This window comes from Boleophthalmus pectinirostris, unplaced genomic scaffold (genome assembly GCF_026225935.1).
Source record: "Boleophthalmus pectinirostris isolate CB_2022bp ecotype Guang Dong unplaced genomic scaffold, ASM2622593v1 HiC_scaffold_23, whole genome shotgun sequence".
Taxonomy (NCBI): Eukaryota; Metazoa; Chordata; class Actinopteri; order Gobiiformes; family Gobiidae; genus Boleophthalmus; species Boleophthalmus pectinirostris.
The window spans coordinates 24,121,008-24,136,480 of NW_026571207.1; the positions used below are offsets into that span (position 1 = coordinate 24,121,008).

General features: G+C 40.8%; 4 protein-coding genes across 4 annotated transcripts in view; all 4 read left to right on the plus strand.

Moving 5' to 3' along the window:
* The first annotated feature begins 760 nt into the window (after positions 1–760).
* On the plus strand, positions 761–3,193 carry LOC110155143 (protocadherin gamma-A8-like). The gene is made up of 2 exons (XM_055159062.1): positions 761–1,087; positions 2,381–3,193. The coding sequence occupies exons 1-2, from the start codon at positions 761–763 to the stop codon at positions 3,191–3,193; spliced, it is 1,140 nt and encodes a 379-aa protein (XP_055015037.1).
* A 479-nt stretch (positions 3,194–3,672) lies between these two features.
* LOC110162225 (protocadherin gamma-A12-like) lies at positions 3,673–6,162 on the plus strand. Its single transcript, XM_020927094.2, has 2 exons — positions 3,673–6,066; positions 6,154–6,162. The coding sequence occupies exons 1-2, from the start codon at positions 3,673–3,675 to the stop codon at positions 6,160–6,162; spliced, it is 2,403 nt and encodes an 800-aa protein (XP_020782753.2).
* Positions 6,163–7,186: 1,024 nt separating this feature from the next.
* LOC129410595 (protocadherin gamma-A3-like) lies at positions 7,187–9,676 on the plus strand. The gene has a single exon (XM_055159063.1). The coding sequence runs from the start codon at positions 7,187–7,189 to the stop codon at positions 9,674–9,676; it is 2,490 nt and encodes an 829-aa protein (XP_055015038.1).
* A 511-nt stretch (positions 9,677–10,187) lies between these two features.
* Positions 10,188–15,473, plus strand: part of LOC110162226 (protocadherin Fat 3-like) — a 9,834-nt gene continuing 4,548 nt past the window's right edge. The window contains 6 exon segments of the mRNA XM_055159064.1: positions 10,188–11,158; positions 11,160–11,725; positions 11,728–12,581; positions 13,789–14,012; positions 14,239–14,364; positions 14,757–14,831. Coding sequence (XP_055015039.1) covers positions 10,188–11,158; positions 11,160–11,725; positions 11,728–12,581; positions 13,789–14,012; positions 14,239–14,364; positions 14,757–14,831 — 2,816 coding nt within the window.

Here is a 15,473-nt window from a genome sequence, read left to right on the forward strand (position 1 = left end):
AGCCAACATTTTTTCGACTTTACCGTTGTCTTTTGCATATACTCCTTCAAAGCTGTGCACTGTCCATGGTGCTGATATTGTTACGCTAAGTTCTGACCAAACTACAGTCAAACTTCTCTAATTTTCATGTTTAAAAAAATAAATAAATCATCAAATAAGAAAAATACATAATCGTAAAATTATCACTTGGGAATTAGGACTGCTTTATGTAGATTTTAAAAAGTGTTTGTTTTTTGAGTCAAATGAATTTGAGATTTCTGCAATAATATATTTAAAAGTTTATCTCGGACACTTACGTGCAATTCTTTCTTTTATTATTGCTATTATTTAAAACTTCCTCTGGTAATTACTCCTTAAATATTTTTTTGATACTCTCTTTTTGTACTGCTTTATCGTTTAATATGACCTTTACAAAAGCCAGTCCGCTTGTCGCCAGTTATAGTATACGTCCAACTAAGCCTTTTGCCAGTAGTTTCTGTGTTTGGCCTCATAGTGACGCTGTTGTCCTGTGAGTTGTTGAGAACGTTTTGTGATTTGTATTATTCCCTCCCATCACTGCGTTTTGTCTCGAGGAGCACAGCGGATTTTCAGACTGCTTTCATCGCTACAGTAGAAATATAGCCCGATGAATTTAGAAATCTAACATTGTATGCAGTTTTGTTAACGTGGATTGATTAGACTAGCTTTTTTCACCATGTTATTTGGACTATTTAATCGTAGTACATCATTAGAGAAACTGTCTGTGACATCTGTCGAAGCAATGTCGTCGTGTATTTTCTTGATGTTATTTTTGATTCAAGTCGACGCACAGATCCGCTACTCAATCCCAGAGGAGATGAGGAAGGGCTCTCTTATTGGTAACGTTGCACAGGACTTGGGTTTGGACATAAAAAGGCTTCGTTCTGGCCGAGCTCGTATCGTGACTGGAGAAAATGTTGAGTACGCCGAGCTGAAGACAGACAAAGGGACTCTGGTGGTGAATGAGAGGATAGACAGAGAGCAGCTCTGTGGAGACGTGACGCCCTGCAGCTTCACGTTTGAGATTTTACTGGAAAACCCGATGGAGTTACACCCCGTGACTATAGAGGTGCTGGACATAAACGACAATTCGCCCACATTTCAGAGTAAACAGTTGGATTTTGAAATAAGCGAATCAGCTACAATTGGATCACGTTTTAACTTGGAAGCTGCAAGCGATGCTGACGTTGGAATAAATGGGTTGCAGAACTACGTTTTGACTGAAAATGATAACTTTATTTTAAAACAACAAGTCAATTCACATGGACGTAAACACAATGTAATGGTACTTCAGCACGCATTAGACCGAGAGAAACAGCCGCGTCTTAATCTAAAACTAGTGGCTATAGACGGTGGAAATCCGCAGAGATCTGGTACAGTAAATTTAGATATAGTTATTTTAGATGTCAATGACAACGCCCCTGTGTTTAATCAGAATATTTACAAAGCATCTGTGACGGAAAATTCTCCCAGAGGCACACATGTCGTTACGGTTAATGCTAGTGATATCGATATTGGGGTAAACGGTCAAACGACTTACTCAATTTCGTATCTTAAAATATCAACAGAATATTTGTTCGAAATTGACGAAATCAGTGGGGCTATATCTGTAGCTAAAGATATTGACTTTGAAAAAGACAAGAAAGTGGAGTTCAGAGTTGAGGCCAAAGACCAAGGAGGACTGACAGACACTTGTGAAGTAGAAATTGATATTATTGACGTTAACGACAATGCTCCTGTTATTAACGTGATGTCGTTCACTAGTTCGGTGTCAGAAGATGTTCCAGTGGGTACGACTATTGGAATAATAAACGTTAAAGACTTGGATTCAGGTGAGAACGGACAGGTAAGATGCGTAGTGGATGGAAATACCCCAATTGAATTAAAATCTAATGTTAGAAACTATTACGCACTAGTGACATGTGCGCCATTAGACCGAGAGCTTTTGTCAGAATTTAAGATCACAGTAATCGCCTCAGACTTAGGAAAGCCTTCACTCTCAATAACAAAAATATTTAATTTAAAAGTATCAGATGTAAATGATAACTCTCCAGTCTTCATAAGCGCGCACTACAGTGCGACAATATTAGAGAATAACTCCCCCGGTTTTTCTGTGCTTAATGTCGTTGCTAGAGACTCGGATGAAAACCAGAACGCGCGTGTGTCATATATTTTAGAGGAGTGTGACGTTGGTGGCTCTCCTGTTTCTGGTTATGTCTCTGTTAATTCAGAGAACGGAGTTATTAGTGCCGCGCGCTCATTTGATTATGAACAAACCAAAGAGTTTGTGTGCGTAATCAAAGCGCAGGACGGAGGCTCTCCTCCTCTCAGCACCAATGTGACTGTGAAAATCCTGGTTCAGGATCAGAACGATAACGCCCCTCAGGTGCTGTACCCAGTCCAGACTGGGGGCTCTCTGGTGGCTGAGATGGTGCCTCGTTCAGCAGATGTGGGCTATCTGGTCACTAAAGTGGTGGCTGTGGATGTGGACTCTGGACAGAATGCCTGGCTCTCCTATAAACTGCAGAAAGCCGCAGACAGGGCGCTGTTTGAAGTGGGCTTACAGAATGGAGAAATAAGAACTATCCGCCAAGTGACTGATAAAGATGCAGTCAAACAGAGACTGACTGTTATAGTGGAGGACAACGGGCAGCCCTCTCGTTCAGCTACAGTCATTGTTAACGTGGCGGTGGCGGACAGCTTTCCTGAAGTACTGTCTGAGTTCACTGACTTTACGCACGACAAGGAGTACAATGACAACCTGACTTTTTTCTTAGTGCTGGCTCTGGCTGTAGTCTCCTTTCTGTTCATCACGTGTGTAGTGGTCATTATCTCAGTGAAAATCTACAGATGGAGACAGTCTCGCATCCTGTATCACTCCAATCTGCCAGTGATCCCATATTATCCTCCACGTTACTCAGACACTCTGGGCACAGCGACTCTCCCACACGTGTACAATTACGACACGTGCAGGACCACAGACTCCAGAAAGAGTGACATTAAATACATGCAGCCCATGAGTCAAAGTTTACTGGACGTTGGTGGAACCGATTCTGAAGCCCAACAATTAGAGAAACAGTTTGCAGGCTCCAATATGTCAACTCTGGTGAGTGATATTTACACCTGTTTTTCTAGCTGCCTCAGTGTTGTTGGTAAACGCTTTCTCTGGAGCTGAAAAACTTACTTTTCTTAACTTGAAATTTTTACTCAGCTCTTCGTTTTGTTTACTTTAATACGATGATTAAAAGGACACAATACAGTTATTTTAAGAAGTAAGACTACCATGCGACAATTTAGTCATATATTATGAGAATAACATTAAATCTTAATTTTTATTATGTTTTTTGTTTTTTTGTTTTTTTGAATTATTCATTCTTTTACAAGAATTTTAAAATAATGTGTTAATTCATTATTATCATTGTTTATAATTTATTTCCTTTATCCTGGTGCATTACCCTGTCAGGACTCTGAGCGCCGCTGTTGACTGTAGAGTGTAATATTGTGCAACGATCCTCCCTCTATTCTACATTTCACATTTACTGTTCTAGAGGACGGTCGTTTCAGACTGCGGGATTCATTGTGGCTTTTTATGCTGTTGGATATTATTCTCTTTAAATATTTTAAACGGATTTCTCATATTTGTAAATATCTGCAATGGCTTCATTGAAGGGAGTCTCTCACAGAGGGCAGTGGCTCGGCCTGGTTCTTTGTCTCTTTACGCTGAGGTCCGTGTGTGGACAGGCTCGTTACTCTGTTCCCGAAGAACAGGCGGAGGGATCTTTCGTTGGAAATATTGCTGGAGATTTGGGAATAGATGTGCAAAGACTGGTCTCGGGGAACGCTCGCATTGTGACTAAAGAAAGTCGACAATATGTGGATTTAAATCGAGACAAAGGCATCCTTGTTGTTAAAGAGCGAATCGACCGAGAGGAGCTGTGTGAGAAAACAACGCCCTGCAGTTTTAGTTTTGAGGTGATTCTGGAGAATCCAATTCAGCTGTATCGAGTCACTGTGGAGGTAACAGATGTGAACGACAATACTCCAGCGTTTGCCAAAGACGTATTACATTTGAATATAGTTGAAACTGCTGCACCAGGGACACGGTTTGCGTTGGAACGAGCTGATGATCTGGATGTAGGTATTAATGATATTCAAAAATACACACTAAAACCTCATGATCATTTTAAATTAGAAACACAGACTCAGCCTGACGGGGGTCAAATTGTTGAGATGGTTTTGGAAACGCCTTTAGATCGAGAGAAAAATGAGGAACATACACTGATTTTGGTCGCTTCAGATGGAGGCGCACCTCAGAGATCAGGAACAGCACGTATTCACATCACTGTACTAGACGCGAACGATAATGCACCAGTCTGTAGTAAACAGGTGTATAAAGCTGAGGTTCAAGAAAACTCTGCAATAGGAACTGTGGTCACCACCGTCAGCGCCACTGACGCAGATACAGGAGTCAATAGTGACGTTACGTACTCATTTGCTCACGTCAGTAAAGAGGCTAAGCAACTGTTTGGCATAAATGCCAAAACAGGAGAAATTACAATCATGGGTAAATTAGATTATGAAAAATTAAAGTCCCATCAATTAAACATCCGGGCTAGTGACCACGGAGGCTATTCTGACACATGTAAAGTGATTATCCAAGTAACTGACGTGAATGATAACTCTCCTGTTATTCAGCTCATGTCATTTTCAAGCACAATCTCCGAGGATGCCCCTCCAGGCACAACTTTAGCTGTGATTAATGTTCATGACGACGACTCAGAGAGAAACGGTGTAGTAGAATGTTCTATTAGTTCTGATTTACCTTTTAAAATTGAATCTTCATTGTCTGGTTATTATACAATAGTGACTGATGACGTGTTAGACAGAGAGAGTGTCTCAGAATATAATATTACTCTAACAGTGACTGATCAAGGCTCCCCGCCGCTTTCAAACAGAAAAACAATTCAGGTCAAAGTTTCCGACGTCAATGACAACCCCCCAAAGTTTGACGAATCAGAATATAGTAGAACAATACCTGAGAATAACTCACCTGGATTTTCTATTTTCACTGTACGTGCAGCTGATGCAGACTGGGGCCAAAACGCCCGGATTTCATACTTCCTGGAAGACATGGAAATTAATGGTGCGTCTCTGTCTTCTTTAGTGTCGCTGAATTCAGAAAATGGCATGATTTCCGCAGTAAAATCCTTTGATTATGAGCAAATAAAGAAATTTGAATTTAATATAACAGCTCGTGACTCTGGCTCTCCTCCTCTGAGCTCAGTGGTCTCAGTTAAGATCCTGGTTCAGGATCAGAACGATAACGCCCCTCAGGTGCTGTACCCAGTCCAGACTGGGGGTTCTCTGGTGGCTGAGATGGTGCCTCGTTCAGCAGATGTGGGCTATCTGGTCACTAAAGTGGTGGCTGTGGATGTGGACTCTGGACAGAATGCCTGGCTCTCCTATAAACTGCAGAAAGCCGCAGACAGGGCGCTGTTTGAAGTGGGCTTACAGAATGGAGAAATAAGAACTATCCGCCAAGTGACTGATAAAGATGCAGTCAAACAGAGACTGACTGTTATAGTGGAGGACAACGGGCAGCCCTCTCGTTCAGCTACAGTCATTGTTAACGTGGCGGTGGCGGACAGCTTTCCTGAAGTACTGTCTGAGTTCACTGACTTTACGCACGACAAGGAGTACAATGACAACCTGACTTTTTACTTAGTGCTGGCTCTGGCTGTAGTCTCCTTTCTGTTCATCACGTGTGTAGTGGTCATTATCTCAGTGAAAATCTACAGATGGAGACAGTCTCGCATCCTGTATCACTCCAATCTGCCAGTGATCCCATATTATCCTCCACGTTACTCAGACACTCTGGGCACAGCGACTCTCCCACACGTGTACAATTACGACACGTGCAGGACCACAGACTCCAGAAAGAGTGACATTAAATACATGCAGCCCATGAGTCAAAGTCTGGTCAATGTTGATGACGTCGGGACTGATTCTGCGCAGAATGGACATCAGAGATCCACAAACTCTACATTGGTGAGACATTATTTTTTTTATTTAATTATGTGCTTGAACTTGCGTCTACTGATTCCATTAAATACAAACATTTTTATGGTAAATTAGTTTGAGTAAGGTCATTGAGCGTTATTGTGCTCTTTCAGTGCTTGATTGATTTATTTTCCCTCTTAATTATTTTTAAATTTCTAATCAATACTTTTTTAACTTAAAATTGAGCAGAGCAATATTTAGATTTTCAGGTAATGTAACTCAAACTTCAGTACACATTTTTCTTTTCTACTGTCATTATACTTGTATTTTTTCTGAGTTGTGTACTATCCATGGTGCTGATTTGGTTAAATTTTTGCCTTTATTTTTAATTTAATTTTTGTAGCCAACTTTTTATAATGTCATGTTTTTATATTTTCTTTTGTTTTCCATGATTTCCACCGCGATTTTCTACCATTTTTTCTCCCCTGGTGTTTCCTATTTTTTTGTGAAACATCTGAGTGTCCAAAAAGCTCTTTATAAGTTTGATGTATTATTATTATTATTATTATTATTATTATTATTTCATCAGTTAAGATACATAAATACATTAACGTAAAATTAACACTATAATTAGGAATGCTTTAGGTAGATATGAGAAATACTTATGTTTTTCGTTTAATTCTTGTTAGGTTTTTTTTTGTTTTTTTTACAGTAACTTACGTAATTAAGTTTAAATGTTTTGCTCTGACACTTGCTTGCCAGTCTTAGTTTGATTACTGTTATTGTATAAAACTGCCAAATCTTCAATAAAATACTTCTTAATTAATATAAAATATATATACATAATATGGCTATATACTGTTTTGCTCCATATTTTAATGTGACCATTGCAAAAGGCCAATCCACTTGCTTCCCGTTAATGAATACGCCCAAGTATGGCCAATAGTTTCTGTGTTTGGCCTCAAAGTGACGCTGTTGTCCTGTGAGTCGTTTAGAGCGTTCTGTGGGTCTGTGTTATTCCCTCCCATCACTGCGTTTTGTCTCCAGTGGCACAGGTTTTCAGTCCGAGTCCATCGCCACAACGGAAATATAGCCTGGCAAAACTGGAAACCTAATACTGTATGTAGTTCTGTTAACGTGAATTAATTGGATTGTGTTTGTTTTCACCATGGCATTTGGACTTTTTCAACGTGTAACATCATTTTTTGTGCCATCTGTACAAGTTATATCGTCGTGTATTTTCTTGATGTTATTTTTGATTCAAGTCGACGCACAGATCCGCTACTCAATCCCAGAGGAGATGAGGAAGGGCTCTCTTATTGGTAACGTTGCACAGGACTTGGGTTTGGACATAAAAAGGCTTCGTTCTGGCCGAGCTCGTATCGTGACTGGAGAAAATGTTCAGTACGCCGAGCTGAAGACAGACAAAGGGACTCTGGTGGTGAATGAGAGGATAGACAGAGAGCAGCTCTGTGGAGACGTGACGCCCTGCAGCTTCACGTTTGAGATTTTACTGGAAAACCCGATGGAGTTACACCCTGTGACTATAGAGGTGCTGGATGTAAACGACAACGCTCCTACTTTTCAGAGTAAACGCTTGGATTTTGAAATCAGCGAATCAGTCACAATTGGCTCTCGTTTTGATTTGGAAGCTGCACGAGATGCTGATGTAGGAGAAAATGGGTTACAGAACTATAAATTAAACCCAAGTGACTATTTTGCTTTTAAGCAACATCTTAATTCTGATGGTAGTAACTACATTCAAATGGTGCTTCAGAAGGCATTAGACAGAGAGAAACAGTCGCATCTTAATCTTAAACTGGTGGCTGTGGATGGAGGAAGTCCGCAGAGATCTGGTACAGTAAATATAAATGTAGTGGTCTTAGATGCCAATGACAACACCCCTGTGTTTAATCAGAGTATTTATAAAGCATCTGTGATGGAAAATTCTCCCAGAGGTACACACATTCTTCAACTAAATGCCACTGATATAGATGGTGGGGCATACGGACTAATAACATTTTCCTTTTCCAAATCAAACGCACCAATGTCTGACTTCTTTGAAATAAATGAGTTCACAGGGAGTATTTCTGTCGCTAACGATATTGACTTTGAAAAAGACCAGAAAATAGAGTTTAGGGTTGAAGCTAAAGACCAAGGTGGGCTGACGGATACAAGTAAAGTAGAAATAGATATAATTGACGAAAACGACAACGAGCCTGTTATTAACGTCATGTCATTCACCACTCCAGTTTCAGAAGACGCTCCCGTGGGCACCACCATCGGTATAATTAATGTTAAAGATTTGGATTCAGATGAGAACGGAAAGGTGAGATGCTCAGTGGAGGGAAGCGCTCCTCTTGAGATTAAATCTAATATTAGAAACTATTACGCGCTGGTAACCATTTCGCCGTTAGACCGAGAAAGTTTATCAGAATTTAATATCACAATAATCGCGTGTGACTCAGGAAAGCCTCCGCTTTCTGTAAACAAAACTTTGAATTTAAAGATCTCAGATGTGAATGATAACTCTCCAGTGTTCTTGCGTACGGTCTACAGCGCTGCGATATCAGAGAACAATTACCCAGGTTATTCCGTGCTAAGTGTCGTTGCTAAAGACCCGGATGAAAACCAGAACGCGCGTGTATCTTATATTTTAGAGGAGTGTGACATTGGTGGCTCTCCTGTTTCTGGTTATATCTCTGTTAATTCAGAGAACGGAGTTATTAGTGCCGCGCGCTCATTTGATTATGAACAAACTAAAGAGTTTATGTGCGTAATCAAAGCGCAGGACGGAGGCTCTCCTCCTCTCAGCACCAATGTGACTGTGAAAATCCTGGTTCAGGATCAGAACGATAACGCCCCTCAGGTGCTGTACCCAGTCCAGACTGGGGGCTCTCTGGTGGCTGAGATGGTGCCTCGTTCAGCAGATGTGGGCTATCTGGTCACTAAAGTGGTGGCTGTGGATGTGGACTCTGGACAGAATGCCTGGCTCTCCTATAAACTGCAGAAAGCCGCAGACAGGGCGCTGTTTGAAGTGGGCTTACAGAATGGAGAAATAAGAACTATCCGCCAAGTGACTGATAAAGATGCAGTCAAACAGAGACTGACTGTTATAGTGGAGGACAACGGGCAGCCCTCTCGTTCAGCTACAGTCATTGTTAACGTGGCGGTGGCGGACAGCTTTCCTGAAGTACTGTCTGAGTTCACTGACTTTACGCACGACAAGGAGTACAATGACAACCTGACTTTTTACTTAGTGCTGGCTCTGGCTGTAGTCTCCTTTCTGTTCATCACGTGTGTAGTGGTCATTATCTCAGTGAAAATCTACAGATGGAGACAGTCTCGCATCCTGTATCACTCCAATCTGCCAGTGATCCCATATTATCCTCCACGTTACTCAGACACTCTGGGCACAGCGACTCTCCCACACGTGTACAATTACGACACGTGCAGGACCACAGACTCCAGAAAGAGTGACATTAAATACATGCAGCCCATGAGTCAAAGTTTACTGGACGTTGGTGGAACCGATTCTGAAGCCCAAAATTTTGAGAAACAGTTTGCAGGCTCCAATATGTCAACTCTGGTGAGTACTTTGAATAAAGCTATTTCTTGCTGCTGCAGTGTGGGTCCAGAACGCTGTCTCTGGTGCTGAAAATCTCCAGATCAGTTTAGTTGAAATGTGCAAGTCTCTTTTATTCAGGTATTGGCCTTATTTGATTTACTAATTATTAAAACCCATTACAATTTAATATGTAACACTACTATGCTACAATATAGTCATGTAGTACGCTAATACTATCAGATCACCACTTACTGAAGAAATCAATCAGGAAAATTTAAAAAATATATATTTAAAATTTGAGAAAATATTAAGTCTAAGGCGCATTCTCCAGTAATATATTTTAAAAATGAATTAAATTATTATTTTCTACTTAATAATAATTTATTCCATCTGGATACATTACCCCGTCTGGACTCTGAGCGCCGCTGTTGACTGTAGAGTGTAATATTGTGCAACGATCCTCCCTCTATTCTACATTTCACATTTACTGTTCTAGAGGACGGTCGTTTCAGACTACGGGATTCATTGTAGCTTTTATGCTGTTGGATATTATTCTCTTTAAATATTTTAAACGGATTTCTCATATTTGTAAATATCTGCAATGGCTTCATTGAAGGGAGTCTCTCACAGAGGGCAGTGGCTCGGCCTGGTTCTTTGTCTCTTTACGCTGAGGTCCGTGTGTGGACAGGCTCGTTACTCTGTTCCCGAAGAACAGACGGAGGGATCTTTCGTTGGAAATATTGCTGGAGATTTGGGAATAGATGTGCAAAGACTGGTCTCGGGGAACGCTCGCATTGTGACTAAAGAAAGTCGACATTATGTGGATTTAAATCGAGACAAAGGCATCCTTGTTGTTAAAGAGCGAATCGACCGAGAGGAGCTGTGTAAAAAAACAACGCCCTGCAGTTTTAGTTTTGAGGTGATTCTGGAGAATCCAATTCAGCTGTATCGAGTCACTGTGGAGGTAACAGATGTGAACGACAATACTCCAGCTTTTGCCAAAGACGTATTACATTTGAATATAGTTGAAACTGCTGCACCAGGGACACGGTTTGCGTTGGAACGAGCTGATGATTTGGATGTAGGTATTAATGATATTCAAAAATACACACTAAAACCTAATGATCATTTTAAATTGGAAACACAGAGTCGCCCTGATGGGAGTCAATTTGTTGAGATGATTTTGGAAACGCCTTTAGATCGAGAGAAAAATGAGGAACATACACTGATTTTGGTCGCTTCAGATGGAGGCGCACCTCAGAGATCAGGAACAGCACGTATTCACATCACTGTACTAGACGCGAACGATAATGCACCAGTCTGTAGTAAACAGGTGTATAAAGCTGAGGTTCAAGAAAACTCTGCAATAGGAACTGTGGTCACCACCGTCAGCGCCACTGACGCAGATACAGGAGTCAATAGTGACGTTACATTTTCATTTGCTCACGTCAGTAAAGAGGCTAAGCAACTGTTTGGCATAAATGCCAAAACAGGAGAAATTACAATCATGGGTAAATTAGATTATGAAAATTCAAAGTCTCATCAATTGAACGTTCGGGCTAGTGACCACGGAAGGCTATTCAGACACATGCAGCGTGATTATCCAGGTAACTGACGTGAATGATAACTCTCCTGTTATTCAGCTCATGTCATTTTCAAGCACAATCTCCGAGGATGCCCCTCCAGGCACAACTTTAGCTGTGATTAATGTTCATGACGACGACTCAGAGAGAAACGGTGTAGTAGAATGTTCTATTAGTTCTGATTTACCTTTTAAAATTGAATCTTCATTGTCTGGTTATTATACAATAGTGACTGATGACGTGTTAGACAGAGAGAGTGTCTCAGAATATAATATTACTCTAACAGTGACTGATCAAGGCTCCCCGCCGCTTTCAAACAGAAAAACAATTCAGGTCAAAGTTTCCGACGTCAATGACAACCCCCCAAAGTTTGACGAATCAGAATATAGTAGAACAATACCTGAGAATAACTCACCTGGATTTTCTATTTTCACTGTACGTGCAGCTGATGCAGACTGGGGCCAAAACGCCCGGATTTCATACTTCCTGGAAGACATGGAAATTAATGGTGCGTCTCTGTCTTCTTTAGTGTCGATGAATTCAGAAAATGGCGTAATTTTGCAGTCAAATCCTTTGATTATGAGCAAGTAAAGAAATTTGATTTTAATGTAACAGCTCGTGACTCTGGCTCTCCTCCTCTGAGCTCAGTGGTCTCAGTTAAGATCCTGGTTCAGGATCAGAACGATAACGCCCCTCAGGTGCTGTACCCAGTCCAGACTGGGGGTTCTCTGGTGGCTGAGATGGTGCCTCGTTCAGCAGATGTGGGCTATCTGGTCACTAAAGTGGTGGCTGTGGATGTGGACTCTGGACAGAATGCCTGGCTCTCCTATAAACTGCAGAAAGCCGCAGACAGGGCGCTGTTTGAAGTGGGCTTACAGAATGGAGAAATAAGAACTATCCGCCAAGTGACTGATAAAGATGCAGTCAAACAGAGACTGACTGTTATAGTGGAGGACAACGGGCAGCCCTCTCGTTCAGCTACAGTCATTGTTAACGTGGCGGTGGCGGACAGCTTTCCTGAAGTACTGTCTGAGTTCACTGACTTTACGCACGACAAGGAGTACAATGACAACCTGACTTTTTACTTAGTGCTGGCTCTGGCTGTAGTCTCCTTTCTGTTCATCACGTGTGTAGTGGTCATTATCTCAGTGAAAATCTACAGATGGAGACAGTCTCGCATCCTGTATCACTCCAATCTGCCAGTGATCCCATATTATCCTCCACGTTACTCAGACACTCTGGGCACAGCGACTCTCCCACACGTGTACAATTACGACACGTGCAGGACCACAGACTCCAGAAAGAGTGACATTAAATACATGCAGCCCATGAGTCAAAGTCTGGTCAGTGTTGATGACGTCGGGACTGATTCTGCGCAAAATGGACATCAGAGATCCACAAACTCTACATTGGTGAGACATTATTTTTTTATTTAATGATGCGCTTGAACTTGCGTCTACTGATTCCATTAAATACAAACATTTTTATGGTAAATTAGTTTGAGTAAGGTCATTGAGCGTTATTGTGCTCTTTCAGTGCTTGGTTGATTTATTTTCCCTCTTAATTATATTTAAATTTCTTATCAATACTTTTTTAACTTAAAATTGAGCAGCGCAATATTTAGATTTTCAGGTAATGTAACTCAAACTTCAGTACACATTTTTCTTTTCTGCTGTCATTATACTTGTATTTTTTCTGAGTTGTGTACTATCCATGGTGCTGATTTGGTTAAATTTTTGCCTTTATTTTTAATTTTATTTTTGTAGCCAACTTTTTATAATGTCATGTTTTTATATTTTCTTTTGTTTTCCATGATTTCCACCGCGATTTTCTACCATTTTTTCTCCCCTGTTGTTTCCTATTTTTTTGTGAAACATCTGAGTGTCCAAAAAGCTCTTTATAAGTTTGATGTATTATTATTATTATTATTATTATTATTTATTCATATTAAATACATTAACGTAAAATTAATACTATAATTAGGAATGCTTTAGGTAGATATGAGAAATAATTATGTTTTTCTTTAATTCATGTTAGGTTTTTTTTGTTTTTTTTACAGTAACTTACGTAATTAAGTTTAAATGTTTTGCTCTGACACTTGCTTGCCAGTCTTAGTTTGATTACTGTTATTGTATAAAACTGCCAAATCTTCAATAAAATACTTCTTAATTAATATAAAATATATATACATAATATGGCTATATACTGTTTTGCTCCATTTTTAATGTGACCATTGCAAAAGGCCAATCCACTTGCTTCCCGTTAATGAATACGCCCAAGTATGGCCAATAGTTTCTGTGTTTGGCCTCAAAGTGACGCTGTTGTCCTGTGAGTCGTTTAGAGCGTTCTGTGGGTCTGTGTTATTCCCTCCCATCACTGCGTTTTGTCTCCAGTGGCACAGGTTTTCAGTCCGCGTCCATCGCCACAACGGAAATATAGCCTGGAAAACTGGAAACCTAATACTGTATGTAGTTCTGTTAACGTGATTGATTTGATTTGTTTGTTTTCACCATGGCATTTGGACTTTTTCAACGTGTAACATCATTTTTTGTGCCATCTGTACAAGCTATATCGTCGTGTATTTTCTTGATGTTATTTTTGATTCAAGTCGACGCACAGATCCGCTACTCAATCCCAGAGGAGATGAGGAAGGGCTCTCTTATTGGTAACGTTGCACAGGACTTGGGTTTGGACATAAAAAGGCTTCGTTCAGGCCGAGCTCGTATCGTGACTGGAGAAAATGTTCAGTACGCCGAGCTGAAGACAGACAAAGGGACTCTGGTGGTGAATGAGAGGATAGACAGAGAGCAGCTCTGTGGAGACGTGACGCCCTGCAGCTTCACGTTTGAGATTTTACTGAAAACCCGATGGAGTTACACCCTGTGACTATAGAGGTGCTGGATATAAACGACAACGCTCCTACTTTTCAGAGTAAACGCTTGGATTTTGAAATAAGCGAATCCGCCACAATTGGATCACGTTTTGATTTGGAAGCTGCACGGGATGCTGATGTAGGAGAAAATTGGTTAAAATATATCTTGACCCCATCTGAAAATTTTGTTTTTTAAGCAGCATCTTAAAAGACGGCAGTAACTACATTCAAATGGTGCTTCAGAAGGCATTAGACAGAGAGAAACAGTCGCACCTTAATCTTAAAACTGGTGGCTGTGGATGGAGGAAGTCCGCAGAGATCTGGTACAGTAAATATCAATATAGTGTGTTAGATGCAATGACAACGCCCTGTGTTTAATCAGAAGTATTTATAAAGCATCTGTGACGGAAAATTCTCCCAAAGGCACACATGTCGTTACGGTAAATGCTAGTGACCTAGACAGTGGACCAAATGGTCAAGTGACATATTCTTTTTCCAAATCAAATGCTCCCATGTCTGACTTCTTTGAAATAAATGAGTTCACTGGGAGTATTTTGTGCGCTAACATATTGACTTTGAAAAAACCAGAAAATAGAGTTTAGGGTTGAAGCTAAAGACCAAGGTGGGCAACGACACAAGTAAGTAGAAATAGATATAATTGACGAAAATGATAATGCAGCCTGTTATTAACGTTCATGTCGTTTCACCACTCCAGTTTCAGAAGACGCTCCCGTGGGCACCACCATCGTATAATTAATGTAAAAGATTGGATTCGGATGAGAATGGACAGGTGAGATGCACAGTGGGGAACTGCTGTTGAAATCAAAGTAATGTTAGAAACTATTACGCACTGGTTACCAATGCACCATTTGACGGAGACTTTATCAGAATTTAACATCACAGTAATCGCCTCAGACTCAGGAAAGCCTCACTTTCAGCTAAACAAACTTTCAATATAAAGATTCTCGATGTGAATGATAACTCTCGAGTGTTCACTTTGGTCTACAGCGCCGCTATAACAGAGAATAATTCCCTGGTTTTCTGTGCTAAGTGTCGTTGCAAAGACCCGGATGAAAACCAGAACGCGCATGTGTCATATATTTTAGAGGAGTGTGACATTGGTGGCTCTCCTGTTTCTGGTTTATCTCTGTTAATTCAGAAACGGAGTTATTAGTGCCGCGCGCTCATTTGATTATGAACAAACAAAGTTTGTGTGCGTAATCAAAGCGCAGGACGGAGGCTCTCCTCCTCTCAGCAGCAATGTGACTGTGAAAATCCTGGTTCAGGATCAGAACGATAACGCCCTCAGGCTGTACCCAGTCCAGACTGGGGTTCTCTGGTGGCTGAGATGGTGCCTCGTTCAGCAGATGTGGGCTATCTGGTCACTAAAGTGGTGGCTGTGGATGTGGACTCTGGACAGAATGCCTGGCTC

What these genes read in the sequence shown, in the direction of transcription:
- LOC110155143 (XM_055159062.1), top strand. Translation starts at nt 761, where the DNA reads ATGTCGTCGTGTATTTTCTTGATGTTATTTTTGATTCAAGTCGACGCA. An exon ending in TACACCCCGTGACTATAGAG is followed by an intron (nt 1,088 to 2,380) that starts GTGCTGGACATA and finishes ATCCTGGTTCAG; the next exon opens with GATCAGAACGATAACGCCCC.
- LOC110162225 (XM_020927094.2), top strand. Translation starts at nt 3,673, where the DNA reads ATGGCTTCATTGAAGGGAGTCTCTCACAGAGGGCAGTGGCTCGGCCTG.
- LOC129410595 (XM_055159063.1), top strand. Translation starts at nt 7,187, where the DNA reads ATGGCATTTGGACTTTTTCAACGTGTAACATCATTTTTTGTGCCATCT.